Here is a 22,355-nt window from a genome sequence, read left to right on the forward strand (position 1 = left end):
TAATTTTCCCACTGGTTTTCATGAACAGTTATATTCACTTCAGGTTCTACCTTCTCACAGTCAGCTGTTAATCAGTCGCTGTGTTTTGAGCTGTAGGTGGGAGCTGCATTTTAATATGGGGAAACAGATTCAGCAGCTCAGATGTCTGAGGTATTTATTTAGCTGCGGATAAATGTTATTTTATCCAGACAAAAGAAAATTAAGACAAGGACTCTGTGTCTGTAATATGAGATAGACTAAGTGAACTTTAACTACCTTATGGTTACCTCTAAGCCCAAATATATTGTGGTGTAACAGTGCAGAGACATGGCTTCCACACAGACCTATATCTCTCCCTGTTCGGCACCATGTAAAGTAGACAATAAAAGTGTAGTGTGGCTTTAAGAGTTAAAGTTTAATTTATTTGTAGTGGAGTCCATGAATAATAAAAGTATTTTGATCATAAGTATCTGGAGTTTGATATTGGCATGGGTGACAGATTAATATTTTTAATAGTGAAAAAAAATATCCTGCTTTGAAGACCTGAAGGGAAAAAGATGGCAACAGCTAATTATAATTTTTCCACACAGTTATGCAGAATGTTTCACTGACTTTTAACTTCAAGAGGAGGATGAAGAAAATGGGACATGGTAGATTAAATGTGTTTAAGTTTCTTAGATACGTACTTCTGTATCTTAGGTGATTTAGATTTCTTTTTAAGGAAAAATTTTCATTGCATGATGACAAAGTAATTATAAAATTTTCTGATATGCCTTTTTCTTCTGTCATCTATTTACAATTCCAGCTTATTCCCATATTTGATCTATGTTTTCCTATTTTCATTTAAGAGCTTAATATACAAAACTGAAGCCCCCAAGAGAGCATTAAGTGTACTCAATTTGAATTGTTTAAGGATGGAAATCATATAAAAAATAATCAATTTTTAATGTTGGTGCATTACAGCTCCTTTATTGGCCACTAGAGCCATGCAAAGCAATCAAAGCTCACAGTTCGGTGAGGCAGCTCTCCTGTGCTTTGTTCTGCTGTGCTGGGCAGGAGAGAGGGAGTGTGTGCTTGAGCTTCACCTTGCCTTTGGGGACCCACCTCCTTCTGTATGTGCCCAGGCTCCCTCTCCCCTACACACCTCAAATAGCTGTGTCCTCTGTGCTTGTTCAAATAAAGTAATACTGGCTTTCCTTGCTGTCCAGGCAAATAGGAGAGAATCTGATTGTCCCTGGAGGAGTCAAGACCATAGAGGCTAATGGGCGCATGGTTATTCCTGGGGGAATAGATGTCAACACTTATCTACAAAAGCCCTACCAAGGGATGACTGCTGTTGATGACTTCTATCAAGGCACAAAAGCAGCGCTAGCAGGGGGCACCACCATGATCAGTGAGTACCAGCAGTGCTATCTCTTCCCATGTCAGGCTGAACCCTGTGTAGAATGTGTGGGGATAGCTACCAGAGGCTTCATTCTGATTTTCTGAGATCTTCTGCAATGGATCTTCAAAATTTTGGGCACTATGTTTGAGATCCATTCATCATTGTTACCCAGGGTTAGCCTGAAAATAAACCTACCCTCCGAAAGAAATGCCAGCGTGGGGAATTGTCTCTTGGCTTTTCCTCTGAAATACAAAACAAGCACTGAGGGATACTCTTGGGATTTTTGGAAAACAGGGTAGGAAGTGCTGTAAGTATATGATGCAGAAAATCTGACAAAGATCTGCTGTTCCCACCTACTGCCATTTCAAGGGCTTTGGAAATAACAAGATGCTTATTTATGATGATTTGGCAGTAGGAATTGAGGAAGACCTTACCTGAGATGTCCTAGAGGAACATCTTTGTTGGTGAAAGAAAGGAGCGTTCCTAGTTGTTAAAGACCCTTCTATCTACAGATGGTGGGACAAGATTTATCTCTTTCCTTCTGACTGTGATTTGACTTTGGCTAGATGTTGTAAGGCAATTTTTCAGGTGCCATAAATTGTCTTAGCTTCTTTGTGGAGAGGAGCTTCCCAGTGGATTTCTTTTGGTGTTATCTGTTACCCATGTTCAGCAGCAAGCATCAGCTGAAAGACTCTTTGGCCATAGGCACAGAATGCACTGCTGTTCATTCCTTTTGCTAATAGTTTTTGTCAGTCTGTGTTTTTCAGTTGAGTACTCCTGTGCGGAGTTAGGCTTGCAAATGGCACTGGTAAGCCCATCTTGATTTGTTTTCATACTGACTTTTGACCTAGCCCTGCAGAGAGAGGTACCTGTGTGTAAGTAGTCATGTCTTTATGTCAGTGGATGGTGTGGCACCATTAGAGGCAGAAAGCCTTGAGGCAGGAGAGAGGCAGGGCATTCAATGTACCCTATAGTGTGACTGAGTGTTTGTGCACAACGTCACCCCCATTCAAACCTTTGGCTGTATTCCCAGTTTTGGCTGCTGAGAAAACATTGAACATCTGCACTGATGTATTGGTAGGGCAGAGTGGGCCAGTTCAGTGCCTATGAGGCACTGGTTAAGTACTGTGCTTACTGTGAAGTAGAGAGAAATGGACATATCTGACAAGAAATACAATGAAGTCCGTAAGAGTCTATGGTCTCTTATAATACAGTAAGAGTAAAGACAAATGTTTCCCAAAGTGTGAGGTGTTTGGCTCTCCCTTTGTGTATCTATTGATGCTGCACCAAGTGGGTTGCCAGACTCATCTTTAGTATAGACTTCACAAAGTCTTCTGCACCTGGGGCAGCAGGACCTGGCTGACACCCCAGAGTTACAGTCAGCTCACAGACTGCCTCCAAGGCTGCTGTTTTGGCTGAGATGCTGTAAGACTGCTCACTTTGGGGAAATCTGAACAGTATGCATACTGTCCTGCTAACAGACACTCAATCTCTTTTTTTTCAGTTGATCATGTGCTTCCAGAACCTGGATCTAGTTTACTGACCTCTTTTGAGAAGTGGCATGAGGCAGCTGATACCAAATCCTGTTGTGATTATGCTCTCCATGTGGACATCACCAGCTGGTATGATGGGATTCGAGAAGAGCTGGAAGTACTTGTGCAAGACAAAGGTTAGTGAGTGAAATGTAGTAGTATTTTTTAATTTGTTTTATTGAAATATCATAAGGAGGTGAAATTTTGAAGTATTTTAATGAATGCATAGGCACTGGTTATGCTGGCCAAGGTTCTTTACTACCTAGAACTTGTATTTTCACTTTCTGCTGTGTAAAATGGACCTAAAACTTTGTGCATATATATGTATATATATGATTTTCTCTAGTATAGACTTGGAAGATTAAGATGCTTGCATTGTCATAAAGAAATGTATCACTTTATGCTTGCTTGTTTGTGTACATGGATATAGGCTCATACATTGCATTGGTATGTAAAGGTATGGTTAGGTACAATGAAAAATGCCCTGACTTTCTCAAGTGATTCTCTTTAGTGGCTTTCCCTGAAGTTGGTAGAAGATGCCTTGTTTCAATACTTTCAAAATAAAGGTCACTTATTTAGGAATCTAGGACACTTCTATGGGTTTGACTATGTTCAATTATCCCACCTATTACCATGTGAGATGCTATAGGTAACCCTACCTGGACTCCAGCTACCAATTCAGAATAGCACAGATGAAATCTCTCCTAAATGCATTTCCACACATGCAGGCTCAACGTGGCAGTCTCATATATGGAGGGCATCTTTGTGGCACCAGATACCTCTGTGTGGACAATAGGATCTAGCCTTCAGAAGATCCTAGCTTAGATCTTGTTCCTTGAAGTTGTGACTGACAGCATGTATTTTCTTTTCAGAATCATATTTTCACATATTTTTCACTTTCTACTTTCCTTGAAAATGTATGTATAGATATTAATTAGGGAATATTTTCTGAAATGGCATGTGGTTTCCATGGACAAATCAGAATTACTCTTCTGTTGGGAAACCTAAGTGATATGTATATGCAGCATCCTTTGTTGTGTAGAGCTAGTGTTGACTTAGATGTGAAAGGTTTTCTTTATAGAGAAATGTACTATCAGCTGTTTTCTGAGATGCCAGGGAAGTGCAGTCACCTGGGGGAGTTTATTCCATGTCACAGGATGCTAACAGTACATGTGCTGTATAACCAGATTTTAGGCAACAGAACACTTCCATCAGCAAGACTGCACATGATTGGAGAAACTGCAGCTGCTCTTACATAGGTCTCTAGTATAGGTGATTTTTACAAGGTGATGACATCTGTCAACACAGGTTGTGCTAAATCTGTGCTGTTTCCCTGCTGTCAGCATTAACATGAAGCTGCTGCTGTGCATTAGCTGACTGTACTCTCAGACAAATACACCGTGCCTTGTTCCAAAGGTTGGATATTATTTCCCAGAGCTCCCGTACCACAGATGGCTCAGTGTTCCCAAATTTGCCCAAGGGTTTACATTAAAAGCCTGGTGCAGACAGATAGGTTAATAGTTTTCTCCTGCTATTGAAATGTGAGTTTTCTATATAAATCTGACCTGTCTCTGAGTCATCAGGGGAAGCAGAAATCTGTTCATTGGTTCCTGAAGTGAGATTTATGATGGAGCCTTGGTGGCCTGTTCAGTGGTGAGAGCATGAGGAGGTCACCTTTGTTTTCATATATGTCTCAGGCAGGCAGTGTGAGTTACTCTCACGTGTTAGGAGACACAAGGTAAGGGTGAGTATGAATGCACAAGCACCATAGGAAATAATTCAGCATGGCAAGGGCTTTCAAATTAACGGGTAATATTTCCTGATAATTGGAAACATTTAAGCCAGCTGGTGCAAATAGACTTGATGTCAGTGGAGTGACCCTGGTTTTCATCAGCTGGGAATCTGGATTGAATTGGTTCTTGGCTGATTGTGGGTGAGTTAGCTGAGTGACAGTGCTCAGCGCATTGTGTTTCAGTGCTACATGTGCCTAATGCAATCAGCATGAGTAACAGGGGAGCTCACTGAGTGGCTGTTGAGGTGCCTTGTCATGAGGTATAATTGAACAATTAATCACTTTTAAATAAATACAAAGCTAATTTAAGGAGACACAGGCTTTGGAAGGGCCTGAAGATTTTGTAGAGCCAAATATTGATGATAAACATTCAGGCTTGTAGCGTCTCAGCAGCTATTTTGGGATTGAGCTTCTTCAGTATATGCAAAGGAACAAGAGCCTGAAATTGCTGACAGGGATGTCACTGGTTCCTTTGATTTTGTCACTGTTCAAAAAAAACCCTGTATTCCTGCCTGAAATTTGGAGAGGATTCTGTTGAGTACACCTAGTGTGAGAGCAAGTAGGACATTAACAAGAATGTAGTGTGTAACAGATGTTAAGCATTAAGGTCAATAGGCCACGGACCAGGGCTTTTGAAAAGCTGCATAATTCCAATGAGTAGGTCAAGGAACAAGGCCAGAGCGAGGAGTCTAATCTTGGATACCTGTATATGTAAATCTGTGTTATTTATTTTGGTATCTGGTATAGGTGCAAGGCAGGATTTTTCACACCATCTCTCCTGTTAGCTGTAAAGGCAGCCCCTGAAATGCTCTTCCACTGTGTGTGTACCTGGTGGCAGCTGAGGGTGTGGATGGGTGTTTACATGGGAGAATTCTGCTTCTGCACTGTGGTAAGGAGCAGGCTCAAGATCCATTGGCAGGATCCCTACTGGGATTCCTTCTGCTCCCATTTATTTCAGGGAGAACATTAAATAGAGTGAGAGCAAAACTCAGTCATTTTATCAAGGCGAGAAGAGGGCCTAAGAAGATACCAAGGCAATAAAAGAGAAAGGATGAAAATAAGTATTACTTGGGTCAGTCACATCTGCCCACAGAGCTCAGAGGAAGCTGCCTTACCTCCTGCAGGACTGTGATGAAGTGAATTACCTTTGGCTAGAGTCTGGTGGATGAGGGAGAGACATAGGTAACCCTTGGCTCACAGAAATGTGTGCGAGGGGTCAGTTCCGTGCCATCACTGAGGCCGGTCGGCATGGCTTGGACCAGGCCTAACATGTGCTCCTTGCTCTGTGTGTGCATGGCACCCCCACAGAAAGTGGCTCCTGGGTGACATCTGACACGTGGGGTGGGTTAGTGGGGAGAAAATTGAGCTTTGCCCTAAGGCAGGTCAGGTGGGTGTGCTGGGTGCTGCTCTGAGCAGGCAGAGGGACACGGAGCTCTGGGCATGAGGCTGCAAGCACTGGCCTCAGGGAAAGCCCAGCCAGACTTAGGTTTTAAAATAAGAACATACTGAAAGAACATACTTTGAAATTGTAATGAGGAATAGATGGAGGGATTACAGTTAGTAGAAGCTATAATGTGTTTTCTGAGAAGATGATAAATAGGAAAATAGGAAGAAAGGATGGGCTTACAGGCTGACAGAGTTCTACCTTTCAGGCTGGATTTGCTCAGCGTGAAAGTCAGCAAGGAGAGGCCAGGTCCTGCTTTGTGTTTCTCTGTGAGCTGCCTGGACTTAGCAGGAAGACATAATACCAGGGATCATTTCAAAAATCCTGCATGTATCCTGGGGTATTTTAGTCCTGTAATTGTAAATAAACAAATTATGTGTGTGTGTGAGAGCAGTCATACCCTCTGCCTGAGGATGTGTTTGCTCATTTTAGACTCACGAAGGAGTTATATCTTCATCAGAGAGCTTTGTTCATTTTGTGTAGATATGGATAACATGAACAGATCTCTTTCTTTTTCTTCTTGCCCCAGGAAGCACAGTTTTCATCACAGCCATTTTGAAATGTAACATACACAGCTTAAGTAGCTTAGAATTTACTTTTTTTTTAAACTAGAAAACTATGATACTGATCCTTGGACCAACTGGGGATCTTGCCAGTAGACTAAAGAGTAAGAGAAATATATACACAAATATGAATTCATATGTACAGAGATTATGAACAGAAGACATTTGTAAGTCTCATTCTGTAAGAATACAAAGCTGTGTAAATAACCAAATTCTTTAAATAAATAGCAACACATTTGGGGATTTGAATAGTGGGGGTTTTTGACAATTGACACTCAACACTAGCATTTCTTCTGGATTTCTGAAATTTGAAACTGTTGTTTTTCCTGGTTTTTTATGATTGCCAGCAGAAATAATTCCATCTTTGGAAGGCAGGAGAGGTGTGGTGAGCTGCCTATAAAACTGGTTTCAGGCTTTGTTTCCATTCCTTCCCAGTGTCTACTATCAACTAAGCTTAGTACTTTGGAGTGTAAGGCCAAGAAAAAGCAAGTCTGTATGCACATTCATATACACATATCCTACACCTTCTCAGCACTTTGGGGGAACCTAACCAGAAGTTTTATCTACCAAAAAGCACAGTTTAGATCAAGATGAAATATTTTCTTGATTAGCTAAGGAGACCTAAAAAGCAAAACACTGATTCACAGAACCTTACACGAGTTTTTTTTAATTTCACAAACTTTACATGCTTGCTTTAGTCAGCACCGCTTGTTTGTGATTTGGCTAGAAGCAGTCCTCTTTGCAGTGGTGGCTGGGTTACTCTGGGGATAAACACAGGCTACCCACAGCATCCAAAAAATTTCCCCAGAGAAAAGGACATCCAGCCTTCTAGTCCTAGCAGCTGTAATGCAGCAGCGAAGCCATGCTTGATTTTTGGCAATCACTAGTGAAATAGACTAGTCCAGACATAGTCTATTACTTACTTTTCCTGAAGTTTTTGTTCAAATACAATTGAAGAATACTCTTACATGGCTACACCTTTGAATTTTGTCTTGGAACAGGTGTGAACTCTTTTCAAGTCTACATGGCGTACAAAGATCTCTACCAAATGTCCGACAGCCAGGTATTGCTCTGAATGCTTTTCATTCCTGTGATCTGTCCTCTCTCTTCTTGTCTCCCAACACTTTAGGAGTTGCTGAGGTTGAATCCCAGCTGGCCTTACTGGCACTGGGAGAAATGTGCAGTGGTGGTTTACTCCCTGGAGGGTCAGTGCTGAGCTGTGTGGAACACCTGCATGTGTTTCTTCAAGTGTATACATTCACCTTCTGTGGAGATCTTATGGTGTCTCCCAACATTGCAGCTACTCAGCTCTGCTCAGGATTTCACTCATTTTATTTTGCAGTAACCTTTCAAGGACTCTAGGTCAGAGAGGGAGAAAAAGATGGAGCACTCGAGGCAGTGGCAGTTCTGAGGTTTCAAGAGTTTCTTGGTTGCTGTAAGCAGCTAGATGGAGTTGCTCTTTGGGGGAGGTGGCCTTTTCTCATTAGGGCTGGAGATAACAATGAGCTTGTTTGTCCAGAGCTCATTACAGATTCCAGACTCTTCAGCTTTCCCATTCATACATATCAGGCCACTGTAAATGGACAATGGCATCTGTTAGTAATAATAATGTTTGCTTATTCAGTTGATAAAATGTTTCTTTCTTACTTCCCAGAGCTACAGCTCTTGGTCTCTTAAATAACTGTTGTCACACCTCCAATACATGTGGTTTTAATTGGAATTTTAGACATAATAGTTTATAAATATTCTCTGAGAGGCAGTGCCTATTAAATTCAACTCCCTGTTGGAATTGCCAAGAGGAATACATCAAAATGTTTAATGTGTGGCTGGACTAATAGCATGTACCTTGTTTAAATATCTGCGTTGCAAGCTGTATATTGCAGCCCATTCAATGCTGCCTGAAGTGCTCTAGTGCAAAAGTAGATGAACCTTTGTCTTCCATGTTTAATCTGTGTTTGAAAACTGGGCTCCCATGTTACTGAAGTCAGGTTTAAAAAGGGGACACATAAGATGAATACCTTTTGGGAAAGAAACTGTATTTCAGTAAATGTGTGCTCAGAAATTGCCAGTAAAAATGAAATGATCAACTACTACCCTTCTTTATGGATGGGTGTTGAATCTTAGAAAGCAATTAAAAAGCCAAAGATGTTCTAGAGAAAATATTGCAACTTTTCATATCAGAATTAAAGATGTTACTTAAAGCTCAAAGTGTCTGTAGTACATGGCAATAGTTCTATTTTGCATTTGCTAAAACTACAGAAAAGAGGGTCACTAAACTTAGCCCTGTGGGCGGGGGGGGCATGAGGAGTGGCCCTGAAGTGCAGGGGCTGAGGCAGACTCTGTGTCCCAGGGAAATCCAGCCCTGCTCAGGGCTGTTGACTCTGTCTTGGTGCAGTTGGTGTGTACAGTGGTGGGTAAAGTCAACACCAATCAGTGGAGCTCCAATTCTGTGTAGAAAAGAGGTCATTTGCTGCTCACCAATATTATTACCAGCATAGAAGGTACAAAACTGAGGTGAAGAGAGGGGTCTGAGTGTTAAATAATGTGTTTTCCTTATTCAGCAGTGTTTCCTTCTTTGTACTACCTGCAGCTTTATGAAGCCTTTACCTTTCTAAAGAGTCTTGGAGCTGTTATCCTGGTTCATGCTGAAAATGGAGACTTGATAGCTCAGGTGAGTGAACCATCATTTTTGTTTCACTTTTTGAGATGATAGGTGTAAGAGAGAAGTTGAATAGGCCAGTCAGAGAATGGGTAGGAAGAAGGGAACTCCCTGGAAAGAGAAATTGAATCTGATGCCCTGCACACTACTGGTATAAAGCCTGGGATGAGAGAATGGGGGTCCTTTTGCATTAACTGGAGGAGCATCTTTGAGATAGGGCAGTGATCCATGAAGCTTCTTGCCTAGGTGAGGGCTAGGTAGGGGGGGCAGAAGGAAACAAGAAGGTTTCTTCTGAATCCAGCAGATAGAAGTGAAGCAGAAGATTGTAAAGCCTTGTTCACAGATTCTGGGTACAAAAGAGGATCTGAAAGCTTTGTACAAAAGTCTTTTGCTGCAGCTATCAGCATAAGCAACACAGTGAGTTTGGAGTGGGTATTAAAGCTTACGGACCTATTTATTTTTGAGAATATTCTTATAAATCTCTGAAGCTTTAGAATAAGAACTACTGTGATCTTGTAGATGTTTCAAAAATTTGTGTTTAAGTATCATCCATGCTCTTAGAAGATGCATCTCAGAACCAGGAAGCTGAGCTCAAGTTCAGAATGTTCCACCGGTCAGGTGCCCTGAGAGCTGCTGTCCTCCCACTGGACTGCACCATGGCTCTGATCAGTGCCATAACACATGGAAACATGGAAAGAGGCAACCCAAGGACAGCAGTTGGTAGTAAATCTCCCACTGGTTTTTCAGAGGCCAAGATTCTCCTCTAAAACAGAAGGGGCAGATTTGGGTGGGTGTTATTTTGACGCTACATTTGTGACAGATGAACCTTTGAAGGCTGTTGCAGAGGTGTCTCACTCCTCTGATCCCTCGTACGTGCATCGAGCCCCTCTTAGGTCAGTGAGGCTCTGAGTGAGCCATCTGATTTATCTGCTGAGCTGCTTATCTGCTGGCTTATCTGCTAAGGACTGGGCTGCAGAGCTGACAAGGAAATTACAGCAGCTAAAGCTGTCTTTGAGATCTGGACAAGGCAACCCACATTGTCTCACGTCTAAGGGAGAACCTCAAGGTCTGAGTTCTTGGGCCCTTCCTTGCCTTGGGTGTATTTTGTTTTTCCCTCTGTGGGAAAAACTCATCTCCATCTGCCTCCTTAGAATTTACCCCCTTTGAGATCTGCCTTTCACTTTTAACTTTGAATTTGACCAAAATAACCACTGAAGTCAAAGGTTACTAGTAAGGAGTCAGCAGACACATACAGTGCAGTTGTGTCCTCCCCCCACTGAAACTAGGTGAAAATCTTCATTTGAATTTAAGAGAGGAAAAAAGCTGATATCTCATGAAGTTTAGCATGAATAAAAACTACTAAATACATAATTCATAGTTTTAATACAACATAAAATATGCAGCAGAATTAAAATGAATAATAATAAGGATGATTAAGTCAGTATTACTGTAGTAAAAGCATGAAATAAAACAAATAAAATAAAACAAATCAAATGGCATCTGTGGTGTTTTGATATATTGCCCATTAAAATCAAGGCACATGCATGATATTGCATTTTTGATAGAAATCTATTTCAGTTACATTTTTCTCTGATCAGCCTTAATATACAGCCATTGAATATGAATGAACAATGAACAGAAAAATTATTATTAAAAGAGGAAGTAGTAAATAAATGTAAGTTATGTTATACATCAGCATATTTGTTCACCCTTGCCATGTTTCATAAAATCAGTCTTTCTCTATGCTTTTATTTAGAAGAATTATTTGGATAATGAAAAGAAAGCTGCCTGCACATAGGTTTTTTAGGACTGTCCTGTTTGAAAATACAAATTTGATCTTCTCAAATAAATATTCTAGTTAATTAGCACTATCAAGTCCTCTTACAGGGGGCAATTTATAATATGATCTGGTTTTATTACTTCCTTCAAGATGCAAATCTGTCCTACTTTGTGTATCTGTTCTGTACCAACTTGCTATTTTTTTCATGGTTGTAACTTCATTTTACTGCTGTATTCTCATTACCTGAAGTCTTGAACTGCGGTGTTCAGAGCCTGTGCATTAACAATTCAGAACAGCTGTTTTTAAGAATACCTATGAAATCTTACATTTTTCTAACCAAAATGTTCTTACACAATCAGATTAATGCATTCCTGTTAATGCCTCTTCAGCCTTGATTGATTGCAGTGAAAGCTAAAGTATATATTAATGTTAACTTTCTCAGCTTTATTGGAATATGTTGGTAATGTGTGAGCTTTTCTCCCTCAGGGAGCTGGGATGAGATATTTATTAGTTGACACTTTCAAATATGTTCAGTAACTTTATCCTGGTCTCTAGGGGACATTTGTCTGTGTCACAGAGCCATTACATGGTTGAGCTGGGCTCATTAGAACCCCGTGGGCAGGGCAGGCCAGGGCCAGAGGTACAGCAGCAGTTCTGGTCCCATTTCTGCACCACTGTCAGGCCTGGACCAACCTCAGATGAAGAGAGGTTGACCAGTTTCTGCAAAAAGGGAAATTTATTCCAATAACCCTGCTTGGCCTTAAATTAAATGAAGCTTTTTGTCTATTTTGAAAAAAAAATTATCTCACAGTTATGAAGCTGGATAGCACAGATTTTCTTTCTGACAAACCCCCATTGGTCCTGAGATGGGCTCTTTGATGAGGACACGGTGCCCTTGCAACTGGAGGGCACAGTTTAGTTTTATAAAAGCATAATTTTAGTGATTCACTGTGTAGGAAGAAAGCATTACAGAAAACTGAAAGTGTCAACAATGCTGAAAGTTTAAAAATGTCCTTTGTGGATTACAACCAGAGAGGAACTTGAGCAAGTAAATAGGGAATGGCAGGCTGGAAGTACCCATAATTACCATTGCTTGAAGCCCATTCCCTGGGCTAGTGTGGTGGTGTCGAGCAGCACTTTCCAGAGGGCAGAGGAGGTTTCTGGTGGTGCAGCCCAATGGGTTGGGGCACAAATATGCTCAATCACACAACAGAGACCACTGCTGGCTTTGCTGGTGTGGCATGGGACCAGTTTAGAGCCAGTGTTTTCAGTGTTCAGTGAGCTTTGCAGCGGACACTGAAAGGGGCAGTCAGACCATGTGGCTGTTCATCTCCCTGCAGATGCTGGGTGCACAGATCTCATTCTGGAGATGGGTCAGCATTTATCTCTTACATTGCAGGAACAAAAGCGCATTCTGGAGATGGGAATCACTGGACCTGAGGGACATGCCCTGAGCAGGCCAGAAGAGGTAGGAGACTTTGATAATTTTGTCATTTGTGGAATTATTTTGTCAAACACGTACTGTCAGAGCTTGGCTTCTGTATGTGCAGATGATGGATGGGTGCATCAGGGAATGCAGATGTCTGCTTCTCTCACTGTCTTTTCCAGTATTACTCCAAGTCTGAAAAGTCCAGATCCTTTCAACTTGTTTGTTTGGCTGAAAAGCCCTTTGGATGTTGCAGCAGGTGCATTCCCTTAGTCCAGGGGTATGCGTGTCCTTGTACACTCAGGAGTCTCAACTCCTGTTCCCTTGGACATGGGTGTCCATGTATTTTTTAAGTGTGACCTTTGTGTTTTGACTTGTGATGACAAAAAAATGGGCTTATCAAGCTAAAAATAAGCAGTGCAGCTTGAGGGTTAGTCCTCAGAGTAACTGCATTTATTAAAATGCTTTGGCTGAAAATCTCCTATAAGATGCATGTGCACATCTATACTGTGCATATGTATACACCCACATACAGATCTACTTTAATGCTGGCAGATATATTGGTGTCAGAAATGCAGGCTGTAGAGATGCAAATCCATGAGAATGGAAAGATCCTGTGAGGCAACTTGTTTTATGCAGCTCCCTTATAATAAAATCTAGGCTCTGGTGTGGATCATCTCAGGCATCTGGAATGAGTTTATTTAATGCCAAGGAAAATGTGGAGACATGAGAATGTCCCCTAAAGTACACAGCTCAGATTGTTAATGGGATGTGGAGGGTGGTAGTAGGAAGTGACTGCTTTCCTAGAAGACTAAATAGATGAGATCCCGGGGGTTTGAGGCTAAACTTGAAGAGATTGTTGTGGTTTGCAGATCTTTATTTAACTTCTCCCCAAGGCAAAAGGAATCCGCTTAATTGGTAACATTCTTTTATTGAATTGTTTATGTACTTTTTCATTTTGCTTTTCAACTTCTACTAAAATTGTTCTAAAAGGATTGAGTTGTTTCCTTTTAATGAGAGCAAGGACCTAAGGAAAATCTGAATTTGCAGTTTCTAGAAAGGAATTTTGCTCAGCTGTAGTGCTGCAGTGCAGAGGCCGTGCCTCCTTTCCTGCTCTCTAAAGATGCATTTGGGATTTCCAGAGCAAATGTTTGGATACAAGTCCTAGGATAAACTGAAACAAGAACTGAAACTGAAGCATTTAAGGAAAAATAATTTACAAAACTGTAAAGGATTAAGCCAGCCATGAGGTTTTGGAAGATCTTTGCTCAACTTTTCTAGCAAAACTTTTGCACAGAAATTTCTGTGCCACTGAGCCACTATTTTCAGTTACAACAGGGTTTTTCATATTAAAATGCCAATACCATGAATCCATCTGGGAAGAATCTGGTATAAAACTGATGGCTGGGGAAAGGAGTCTCCAGAGCTGCTGGGAAACACTGCTCCTCCATCTGAAGATGCTTTCTTTGTGTGCCTACATCCCAGATGGCTCCCTGGGAGGAGATTGCTTTTACGCTTGCTGACAGAGGAGACTTACTGGGAACTGCTTCAAAGGCTTCTGTGGATTATGGGCTAAATTCAGTCCATAGTGCTGAAGTTGCTGTTTCAGAATTCTTTACATTCACTGTCACCATTATGTAAAGAATAGGGTAAGCTGCCAAGGGGAGCTCAGAGGTTGTCTCCAAGCAGGGGCAGTTTTCTTGCTTTGTTCCCCTTTCAGCTGCAGGGTAGGAGTCTGAAACAGGAAGGTAAGGAGGAACTGCATCAGCTGCTTGGATATGACCTTTCCTGGGGTGCAGGGAGCTATGTTTGTGCTGGGGCAACTGTACCCTGTTAGTGAGTACAGCCTGGCTGTGGTTACTACTAGTGCCAAGTGTTTGAGGTTGGGTTAGCTCCCTATTTCCCAGCACTGTGTCTCTCTCCATGGAAAAAGCAGAATCAACCCCTGAAAAGTTGTTGCTGAACAGTTAGAAATATGGCACAGTCCTACTGATTTTTTCTTCAGACTACATTTGCAGTTAACTTTTCCCTCTTGTTTTGCTCAGCTTGAAGCAGAAGCAGTTTTCCGTGCCATCACAATTGCCAGTCGAATAAACTGCCCGGTGTACATCACCAAGGTGATGAGTAAGAGTGCAGCTGATATCATTGCACAGGCCAGGAAGAGAGGTAAATGACTTTCTTTGCTCCCCCAAACTAATTTTTTTTGTTGAATAGAACCTCAGTGAAATAACCTGTATGTCTTGACCCAAATGACAGGCTATAGGGAGAGGTTACCAAAGACTAAATATTGCAGACTAAATATTTATAGCAGGGAAGGATGAGGGTAAATCCTTTTGTGTTTTTAAGTTGAGAACCTCTCCCCAAAAACTGTCCTCTTGAAGACTGAATTTGAAACTTTTCTCTATTCTGTTTTCTCTTTAATTTTTCCCTTAGACTGTCCAATCTCTGTTCATGGGAGGGAGATACTTTATTCCTAATGGCACATCCTCCATGCCAGTATTTCAGGTTGTCACCCTCTGAGTTGTGGCTTGGGCAGTGACCCTGCTGTTACAGATGCTTGGAGCTTGCTCCTGGCCTTGCTACTGGATCTGACCTGCTCTGATGTGTACTGCAGGCTGGCCCTGCTTGCTGGGGCCATGGTGGGATCCAAGTTACAAACACCCAAAAGGGCCTTGTGAACCTGAAGGCAGCTGCTTCCAAAGCTGCATTTACAAGCCAGGGCTGTTCTGCTGGTTGGGACTACAAAGCTCGTGAGCAATATGGAAAAGCCAAAGAGCAAATTATTGTCTAGATGTTTGTATTCTTGGAGACTTGGAGTGTGGTGCTATGGACCATATGCTGCTATCTGCTGGTGCTGTGCCCAACCTGGGAGTAGTAAAAAGGCATCTGCCTGCTGAAGTGATCCACCACCAGTGCACTTGGAATTGGAGCAACAGAGAGAACGTGGCTGTGATTAAAACAGTACAAATTAAAAGCGGGTCTGAACTGTCTCCTTCTGGATTAGAAAGAAAGATTTGTATATAGGCTGATCAAAAGCATGTAGAGCTCAGAGAGACTCCTGATTAATTTTTTATCATACAGACAAAGCCAGGGCTGTTTAATTTCCTGGGAGCTGTGCTAGCCATGTAGAAATGCGTGAATTATACATGGCTGCATGCAGCAAGCAGTGTCATGTGCTGAAGAGAAGAGTGGGTTGTAATTAGTTCCTGTGTATCCTTGCTTTCTCCAAGGTCCCCTTGTTTTTGGAGAGCCGATCACTGCCAGCTTGGGGACAGATGGGACACATTACTGGAGCAAAAACTGGGCCAAGGCTGCAGCTTTTGTGACCTCACCACCTCTGAGCCCTGACCCTACTACTCCAGAGCACTTAAATTCGCTCTTAGCATGGTAAGACTTCCTTTTTTTTTACAGGATGGTGCAAAAGCCATATGGCATGAGGCATCTAGGGAACAGCTTGGTTTCCTTTAGACCAGTCTCATACATGAAACAGCAGAGAAGAGGCATAGAAAGCCAGAGATAGTTATATCCTTATGCTTAGGCTGTCAGTCATGGACATTCCTGTTGCTGATTGGCTTGATAGAGAGGCAGTTGCTGGCTATTGAGAAATTAATTTTTTCTCTTTCTGCTTTTCAAGTGATTCCTAGTTGTACAACTAGATTTTCGGGACTTCTAACCAGCCCTCTCCCTAGTTTTCAGTTTTGTTTAGCTGAATTGTTGGTGTATGATGGGATGGCACCATCGCTGTCCAGCATAAGCAAAAGCCTGATGGATACATCCTCATCTTTGAGAACAGACTCAGTGTTAAGCCCCAGTCATATTTGACAGGCACAGCTCCTGAAATCAGGGCTATTACTGAATGCAGAGATACCTAGAACCATTTAAAATTCCTTGGTGCAATTTTTGTCGAAGTTGGTGCAGGCTCTCAGCTGTGAGTTCTGAAAATTGGCTTTTCCTAAATTAACTTGTGTTTGTAGCAGAGTTGTGTGGGCTTATCTCCTGCATATGGAAAAATTCTGACTTGGTAGTTTGCCTTCATCTGAGAGGGACCAAAATCATACATTCCTTGTGTCCAGTTCTTGCAGGCTTCTTATTTTAGCTTGCCTTGTGTCTTTATGGGGTCTGGGGTTGTCCAGCTGGAAGAAGACAAAGTAGTACATGAAGAGCAGGTATGTCAGGAGAAAGAGGCCAGAGTGGATTACAAAGGAGACTGTGAAGGACTTAGGTGGAGACAGCTGGAGACTGAAGGCCATCTCTCAAGAGGATAGGGATATGAACTGACTGCCTTCAGGTTGGCAGGGGGAGTTTAATCACTAGGTAGGTGAAAGGAATGTGGACAGCAGAGGAAGAAGTGTCTTTCTCATATGGAAAAGAAGGTATCAGTAGTGCCTTGCCAGAAACCCAGACTGTAAACCCATCTCTGAAAGTATTTCCTGCCTGTAGCCAACTAAGGGTCTTCTTTAGCTTAAGCAAAAGACCATCTGCTCTGAAATGACGTAGAAATTCACAGCTGAAGCCCCACCAGGACAGATTGCTAGGGCTGGAGTGAGGACCTCAACATTCATATCCTTACTTACCTTCATGTGGTGGCACCCACCTCACCTCCTGCTTCCCCTTTCTGGGGTTTACAATGCCCTAGACAGAGCAGTGAAATTTGAACCTTGCATGTGATCATCTTTAGAGCAGCTGGTTGGGAGGTGGGTGGGCACACACATATGACAGGAAGATGCCATCAATCAGTGCCACATCTCCCCTTGCACACGATGGATCGGTCTGTGCAGCCCACCAGAGCCCACCCAGGGCAAGGTTTAACTCAGCTGCTCTAAAGATGATGCTGCAGTTGAACTCTGAGTTACATGTGGTTCTGGTAAAAATACTCAGCAGTTCTCTTCTGACAGTCTGAAGGCAAAAATATTTTTTCCATAACTGAGCTTTTTGTTCCAAATAAGGACTCAGAAAAAAAATTGCTTCCTTGGTCTAATTCATTCATTTACTATCAGCACTGTAAAGGGTGAAGCTCCCTGCGTGAGGGTAAGGCTCTTAGCTAGCACATGTAAATGTGTATCAAAATGTTTGACTCCTTACTCTGTTACACTCACTTCTGTTAGAGTGACTTTGTAGAATAGAGTCCCAAAATAATAGTATGTGGGTCAAAGCAGATTAGCTAAAATAGCAAGAACATTTTTAGAAATGGAATCCAAATAATGACTTTTTTAAACTAACATCAGAAAGACAAACTCAGGACTTACAGAGGTTTTCATTTTTCTCCAAGCATGCAAAATTGGCTTTTTTTTTCCTAGTGGCTTAAAGTCCTAGATCTTAAATGACAGCAGCTTAGCCTGCTTTCAGTTTTAATACTTCAAATCTATACTGTGAAACTAAAAAGAATTGTATATATTTTATCAGTCTGCTCTGCATTCATGGGGAATTTTATGCAAGGATGATGTTAAAGACACTATTTCACATTTCTATTACACTGTTGATTTGGGTACCAATATGTTACATTCATTAAAAAATCCCTCCAACATCCTTCCTTTGCAAGCATGCAGCATACTGCTTGTGCTCTTTTCCACAGAAAGCGTTGATTTTCCACTGAAAAGCTGAATGTGTAAAATCCCTTCATGTCTCATGGGATTTGCAGATTGAATTTGCCTCATGAGATTAGGTCCTTGTGTCATCTGTGGGCCATGCCCTTGAGTTAGCTTTGATCTTGTATGGTGTGCTGCTGCATTACTGCAGCTGTGATGTGCCACCTCTGTGAACCAGAGATGTGAGATCTTGGTGCTACACAGAAGATGCCATGAAAGCCTTGTTTAAGGGGAAGAATAGGAAGACAAGTTATTGATCTGGCATTTATTTCATGATGATTCCTTCTTGTCTCTCAGTTTTTTAGTTGATGCTTATCCCCCATTTGACAGTAGAGTGTGTTCAGACTGTAGGAGTGCCCATGGGTTAGCCACGGATGGGAAGCTCTCAAGTGACACACTTCAGTTTTGGAAGTCTTCTATTGATTTGACTGGGGAGTGCAGTTCATATCAATAATGTCATTACATGTCAGAGGAGAGGAATATGGAGTTAAGAAAGAAAGCCCTTTGTATCTTTCAGTGTAGGAATTTGTAGTGTGGTGGTAGAAGCACAGCATAAGCTCAGAGAAGTGGGCAGGGTTACAGGGCCTGGCTGTGACAGGTTTTCATGGTTATATCAGTGTGCGGAAGCTTTGCTGGTTAGAAGAGCATCAAAAAGGAAGAAATGGCATTGCAGCCTTCTGACATTATTGTTGTTAATATAAATCAACACTTAACTGATGAAATTGGCTTAATCCTATGGAGTAACCAGGCAGTCATTAATGATCAGGTGCAGATAAAGCATAGCGGCCTTTTCTGTACTGAATTCATGGGCTTGGCTTCTGCTAAAAACTGGATGGATGGCTTGTGAGCGTGGTGAAGAACCAGCAAACAGACCAGGGACTCTTCTCTGTCAGCAATCACTAGGGCTGGCAGCCTAGAAAATGGCATTAGAATTACTCATGTGTGACACTTTTTCTTCTATACTTGACTGTTAGTTTGTTGGATCTAGATTAGGGGACCAGAATCATTCAGTTGTGTCAGAGGTAGACTTTACATTATCAGTTAAAGAAAAGGATGACAGGCTCTTGGGGACTTACGGAGTGATTCAAGAGAAATCATAGTGAGTTCTAATGTGCTTGCCTCATGCAAGCTTAATCAAGAGCTAAAAATATCATGTTTCCTGTGGATATTAGGGAACCTTCTTTTTTGTCTTTCTATTTTTGTAAGATTCTGTATATTGATTGTGTTCTTCCTTCTTATTTCCATGAGCAGCTGTGATCCAGTTCTGCTCTCTGGCAAAAAAAGTTATTTTCTAGGTCAAAAAACCCAACCTCTCAAATAAAATCATTATAAATGGTAGCTCTTTTTGCATTTTTCTCCATGCCTTTTTCTGTGTAAGACCCTTAAGTTAGATAAATCCAGAGCATGTGTTTGATTTGCACAACATTTTGTTATTTAATTAGAGAACTACCTGATAATTTTTTTTTTATTTTCTTGGATCTGTTTTGGAAGGTCAGATGAGAAGTATTCATATAAGTTTTGCACGAAAAATATATGCACAGCAGAGAAATGCAGGGGAACACATTTGAAGCTCATGGCTTTGCACTGTGAAATTTGCTATTATTTTTTAATGTGGTTGTGAATCAATTTATCTTGAGAGTGGCACACATTTCATACAAGCTTCCTATCATTCCCTTAATCCTGGAGTAATCCTTTGTCCTGGTTAGTGGGCTTTTGCCTGATCTCTGTCGATAAGCAGCCTGGAACCGGAGGGGGCTGTAATCCGGGAGTTCAGGGTGCTCCTGGGGGAAAGTGGAGATGTCCAGTGCCATTGTTACTCTCAGTGATCTGTAGCCAGCACAGAAAGGCTGCTGGCATGATTTACAGCCTGTGCCTCTGGTGTCTTGAAAGGCTTGAAAGGTCCATTCACAGCCTGTCTGAGACCAAGGTCACCTTGGTGATGCTTGGTCTAAACCTTCTGTGTGTTAACTCCACAGTGGGGACCTGCAGGTGACGGGAAGTGGACATTGCCCCTATAGCACTGCCCAGAAAGCCATTGGAAAGGACAACTTCACTATGATTCCCGAAGGGGTCAATGGAATTGAGGAAAGGATGACTGTTGTCTGGGACAAAGCTGTAGTAAGTAATAACTTACTTTTATAGACTAAAAGGAAATTGAGTGTTGGCTGAATAATGAAAGCCAGGAGACTCTTGGCCATTGCTTAAGTGACTTTCTCATATATTTCTGAGAATTCCCTGAGAGAATACTACTGTGAGGTGAATTGCTTATTTCAAAAACCTCTTCCAATTTTTTTAATTCAGGGCTGTGTTTCAATTCTGACACTGCAATAGTATTGTGTTTTATTAGACCTGAGGCTTCCCAGATTCCATTGCTCTATTTTCCGTTTGTGTCAGAGCGGATTCTTCTGAGAGCTGTGTTATCTGGAGCAATTTAATGCTTTTGAAGTGGACCTCATATAAACGTGATGAATGGATTGTTTGAATTTGGGAAGTGTCTCATCATTTTTGAAAAATTACAAATGGATGGCAGCCGAGCCTGAGGCTAAATGATGAAATCTTTGAAGGAGAGCGCTGCATGTAATTCATACTGGCATACTTTGCAGTGGAGTGCCGGTGTAAGTCAGGAATTTTTTGATGGTTCCATGAATTCTAATGTATAATGATATTCTCCCTCTGCTCCCTCCCTGTGCACACCCTGCACGCTCACACACACTTGCTGCATTGTGCTTGAATGCACATGGCAGACTGGGAAGTGGCAGTATTTACAGTGCTCTGATGAACACTTCTCCCAGATTGTATTTCATAATCACTTTATTCAGGAACAGCTATTGAGATTCCAGGCACAGAAGCAGCTTCAGATACCTGCCATGTAGGAGCAAAGCAGGGAAGCAAGCAAGGCACAGCCAACTGCTGATATTTTTCTTTTGTTACTCCCTCAATGGGAAGGAACTGCAGGAAGGGCTGCAACACAGGATTTACAGGTGGTAATATCCAGTCCTGCACCACTGAGTGTAAAGTGTAAAGCAGTGTATAGCTTATGCTTTACAAACCTTATATTTTACCAGGCAGAAGATAAGTGTTTATTTAATATTAAAAGGTTTGGCACTGTTGTTTTTCCTTAGAACATTGTTCTTGATCATTGCCAGGGAAGACCCCAAAATACTCTACTGAAAAGTCAAAATGCTGTTTAGTACAGTGCAATTACCATCACTGACGATATGCCAAGTTCTATTGGTGATGACATTTCTCCAGGGAAGGGCTTTATAATTGGTTGTATTACTTAGATATACAGATCTGACTATAATGATAATAGAATGGACTTAATTTGCAAGAATGGTTCCCAAATGTATTGGAATCTTGACCTTTTGCTACATCATGTAACACTTATATATAAAAGTTTCTCTGATTTAAAATTGCTTGAATATTTAAATAGAAATTAGTAGTAGCAACAAAACACTTAGGCCTTAGTGTTTAGAGATAGGCATCCCAGACAGCTGAACACCTTGGTGGTATCATGTGCACTAAGGTTTCACTGGATGTCCTTTGCAATGCCTGGAGTAACACACACATTTATTTGAAAGTACCGAGTAAAGAGCGATGTATAAAGTCCAGTGTGATACAATCTCTGTTTCATGCAACATCACCATATCTATAAAGGGATGCCTTCCAATATCTCCCTGACCTTTCAGCACTCTGAATAGTAAATACTCATTTCATAAGCATGTTTTGCTCATATCACTTTGTTTTTTAGGCCACTGGCAAGATGGACGAGAGCCAGTTTGTAGCTGTCACCAGCACCAATGCTGCCAAAATCTTTAATCTGTATCCAAGAAAAGGCCGGATTGCTGTAGGATCTGATGCTGATGTTGTCATTTGGGACCCTGATAAGGTGAAGACTATAACAGCCAAAAGCCATAAATCGGTAAGGAGGAAATGAAAACCAGCAAGAAAAAAGAAATGTCACTGTTGTTTTTCAGCTTTTGTGTGGGCACCAATACCACAGGATACCGAGGAGTGGGGTAACTGCCTACTCCTGTTCTGAAATAGGTAAATGTTTCAGCACAGGCAAGTACTGAAGTCCTGTGTTGGAAGCATCAGGAAGGATTTATTTTCTCTCTTCACATACCCTTCCAATATTTATTTTTTGCATGCTTGTGGTGCACCTATAAACAGGTGTGAATCAGCAGCTCTGCAGCTGAGGTTAATAAGGC

The 22,355-nt window shown here is 41.6% G+C and overlaps 1 protein-coding gene across 2 annotated transcripts in view; it reads left to right on the plus strand.

Annotated features, from left to right (window-relative positions):
* The window catches only part of CRMP1 (collapsin response mediator protein 1), a 49,837-nt gene that overhangs the window by 21,897 nt on the left and 5,585 nt on the right, over nt 1–22,355 (plus strand). For both annotated transcript variants that reach the window (XM_086889235.1, XM_086889236.1), the window contains exons 3-11: nt 1,188–1,372; nt 2,868–3,032; nt 7,696–7,757; nt 9,285–9,365; nt 12,533–12,601; nt 14,605–14,725; nt 15,790–15,946; nt 20,121–20,262; nt 21,896–22,066. In XM_086889235.1, the coding sequence (XP_086745361.1) occupies nt 1,188–1,372; nt 2,868–3,032; nt 7,696–7,757; nt 9,285–9,365; nt 12,533–12,601; nt 14,605–14,725; nt 15,790–15,946; nt 20,121–20,262; nt 21,896–22,066 (1,153 nt within the window). The remainder of the gene's footprint in view (nt 1–1,187; nt 1,373–2,867; nt 3,033–7,695; nt 7,758–9,284; nt 9,366–12,532; nt 12,602–14,604; nt 14,726–15,789; nt 15,947–20,120; nt 20,263–21,895; nt 22,067–22,355) is intronic.

Source organism: Cyanistes caeruleus, chromosome 5 (assembly GCF_971803275.1).
Source record: "Cyanistes caeruleus chromosome 5, bCyaCae1.hap1.1, whole genome shotgun sequence".
NCBI classification, from domain to species: domain Eukaryota; kingdom Metazoa; phylum Chordata; class Aves; order Passeriformes; family Paridae; genus Cyanistes; species Cyanistes caeruleus.